Source organism: Penaeus chinensis, chromosome 1, assembly GCF_019202785.1.
Source record: "Penaeus chinensis breed Huanghai No. 1 chromosome 1, ASM1920278v2, whole genome shotgun sequence".
Classification (NCBI taxonomy): Eukaryota; Metazoa; Arthropoda; class Malacostraca; order Decapoda; family Penaeidae; genus Penaeus; species Penaeus chinensis.
Window position 1 is genome coordinate 36,142,556 of NC_061819.1, and position 1,621 is coordinate 36,144,176.

Below are 1,621 nucleotides of genomic sequence, written 5' to 3' on the forward strand. Positions count from 1 at the left end.
CTAATTTGCATGTATTTCCCTGGACCACACCATCTCCTGCCAGATGGACGCCGTGCGCGAATAGAGGATCCGGAAGCCAGCGCATTCGAGGCGGTGGAAGAGCGTCCAGAAATCTTGCACGTTGCTGCCCGCTCGCATCCTGCCTGAGGGAGGAGAGGGGCGTGTGAGGGCAAGGCCGAGGGGGGAGAGGGGCGTGTGAGGGCAAGGCCGAGGGAGGAGAGGGGCGTGTGAGGGCAAGGCCGAGGGGGGAGAGGGAGGCCGAGGGAGGAGAGGGGCGTGTGAGGGCAAGGCCGAGGGGGGAGAGGGAGGCCGAGGGAGGAGAGGGGCGTGTGAGGGCAAGGCCGAGGGAGTAGAGGGGCGTGTGAGGGCAAGGCCGAGGGAGGAGAGGGGCGTGTGAGGGCAAGGCCGAGGGGGGAGAGGGGCGTGTGAGGGCAAGGCCGAGGGAGGAGAGGGGCGTGTGAGGGCAAGGCCGAGGGGGGAGAGGGGCGTGTGAGGGCAAGGCCGAGGGGGGAGAGGGAGGCCGAGGGAGGAGAGGGGCATGTGAGGGCAGGGAGGAGAGGGGCATGTGAGGGCAAGGCCGAGGGGGGAGAGGGAGGCCGAGGGAGGAGAGGGGCTTGTGAGGGCAAGGCCGAGGGGGGAGATTGGCGTCTGAGGGCAAGGCCGAGGGGGGGAGAGGGAGGCCGAGGGGGGAGAGGGGCGTGTGAGGGCAAGGCCGAGGGGGGAGAGGGAGGCCGAGGGGGGAGAGGGGCGTGTGAGGGCAAGGCCGAGGGGGGAGAGGGGCGTGTGAGGGCAAGGCCGAGGGGGGAGAGGGGCGTGTGAGGGCAAGGCCAAGGGAGGAGAGGGGCGTGTGAGGGCAAGGCCGAGGGGGGGAGAGGGGCGTGTGAGGGCAAGGCCGAGGGAAGGGACGGAGGTTTAGGTCTCTACGGAGGCCTTGTATGAGCGGGATTGTAAGGCCTTGTGGGAATTGAGGGTTTGTTTACTGTGGAGTTTAATGTCTATCTGATTCTCGTTCCGTCACGCTCTCTCTACTCTCTCTCGTTCTCGTTCTCGTTCTCTCTCTCTCTCTCTCTCTCTCTCACTCTCTCTCTGTTTCTCTCTCTCTCTCTCTCTCTCTCTCTCTCTCTCTCTCTCTCTCTCTCTCTCTCTCTCTCTCTCTCTCTCTCTGTCTCTCTGTCTCTCAATCTCTCTCTCTCTCTCTCTCTTTCTCAACATCCCCCCCGCCGATCTCCCAGGCCCCCGCAATACCTTCCATCAGGTCGTGGTGGACTTCGAACGCGATCTGGTTGATGTTCCTGAGGAGGCGAGGCGAGTTGTCCAGCAGATCGCGCAGGACGTCCAGCTCGGCGAGTTCGATGTCCATCTTGACGTAGTCGATGACGCGGCCTTCGAGTCCCAGACGCCGGACGATCTCCTCATAGCGGAAGACTGGGAGGGTCTGGGGATAATTTAGCGTATTTATTTATCTATTTGTTTATTTTGTTTGATATCGTAAAGAGCTAAGGTCACGTTTCTTTGACCAGTTTTAAGAGACATTATTTACATTACACACTGTAGTATAATGATGATAATAATAAACAGGAATTGGTTAAGACTACAATGGTTTAATCAGGTCACGTAACCA

At 60.6% G+C, this 1,621-nt stretch overlaps 1 protein-coding gene across 1 annotated transcript in view; it reads right to left on the reverse strand.

Moving 5' to 3' along the window:
- LOC125039770 overlaps positions 1-1,621 on the reverse strand; it is a 9,015-nt gene continuing 7,394 nt past the window's right edge. Inside the window, exons 5-6 of the mRNA XM_047634070.1 lie at positions 1,246-1,435; positions 1-143 (exon numbers count right to left, since the gene is read on the reverse strand). Of these exons, the coding sequence (XP_047490026.1) occupies positions 1-143; positions 1,246-1,435 (333 nt within the window). The remainder of the gene's footprint in view (positions 144-1,245; positions 1,436-1,621) is intronic.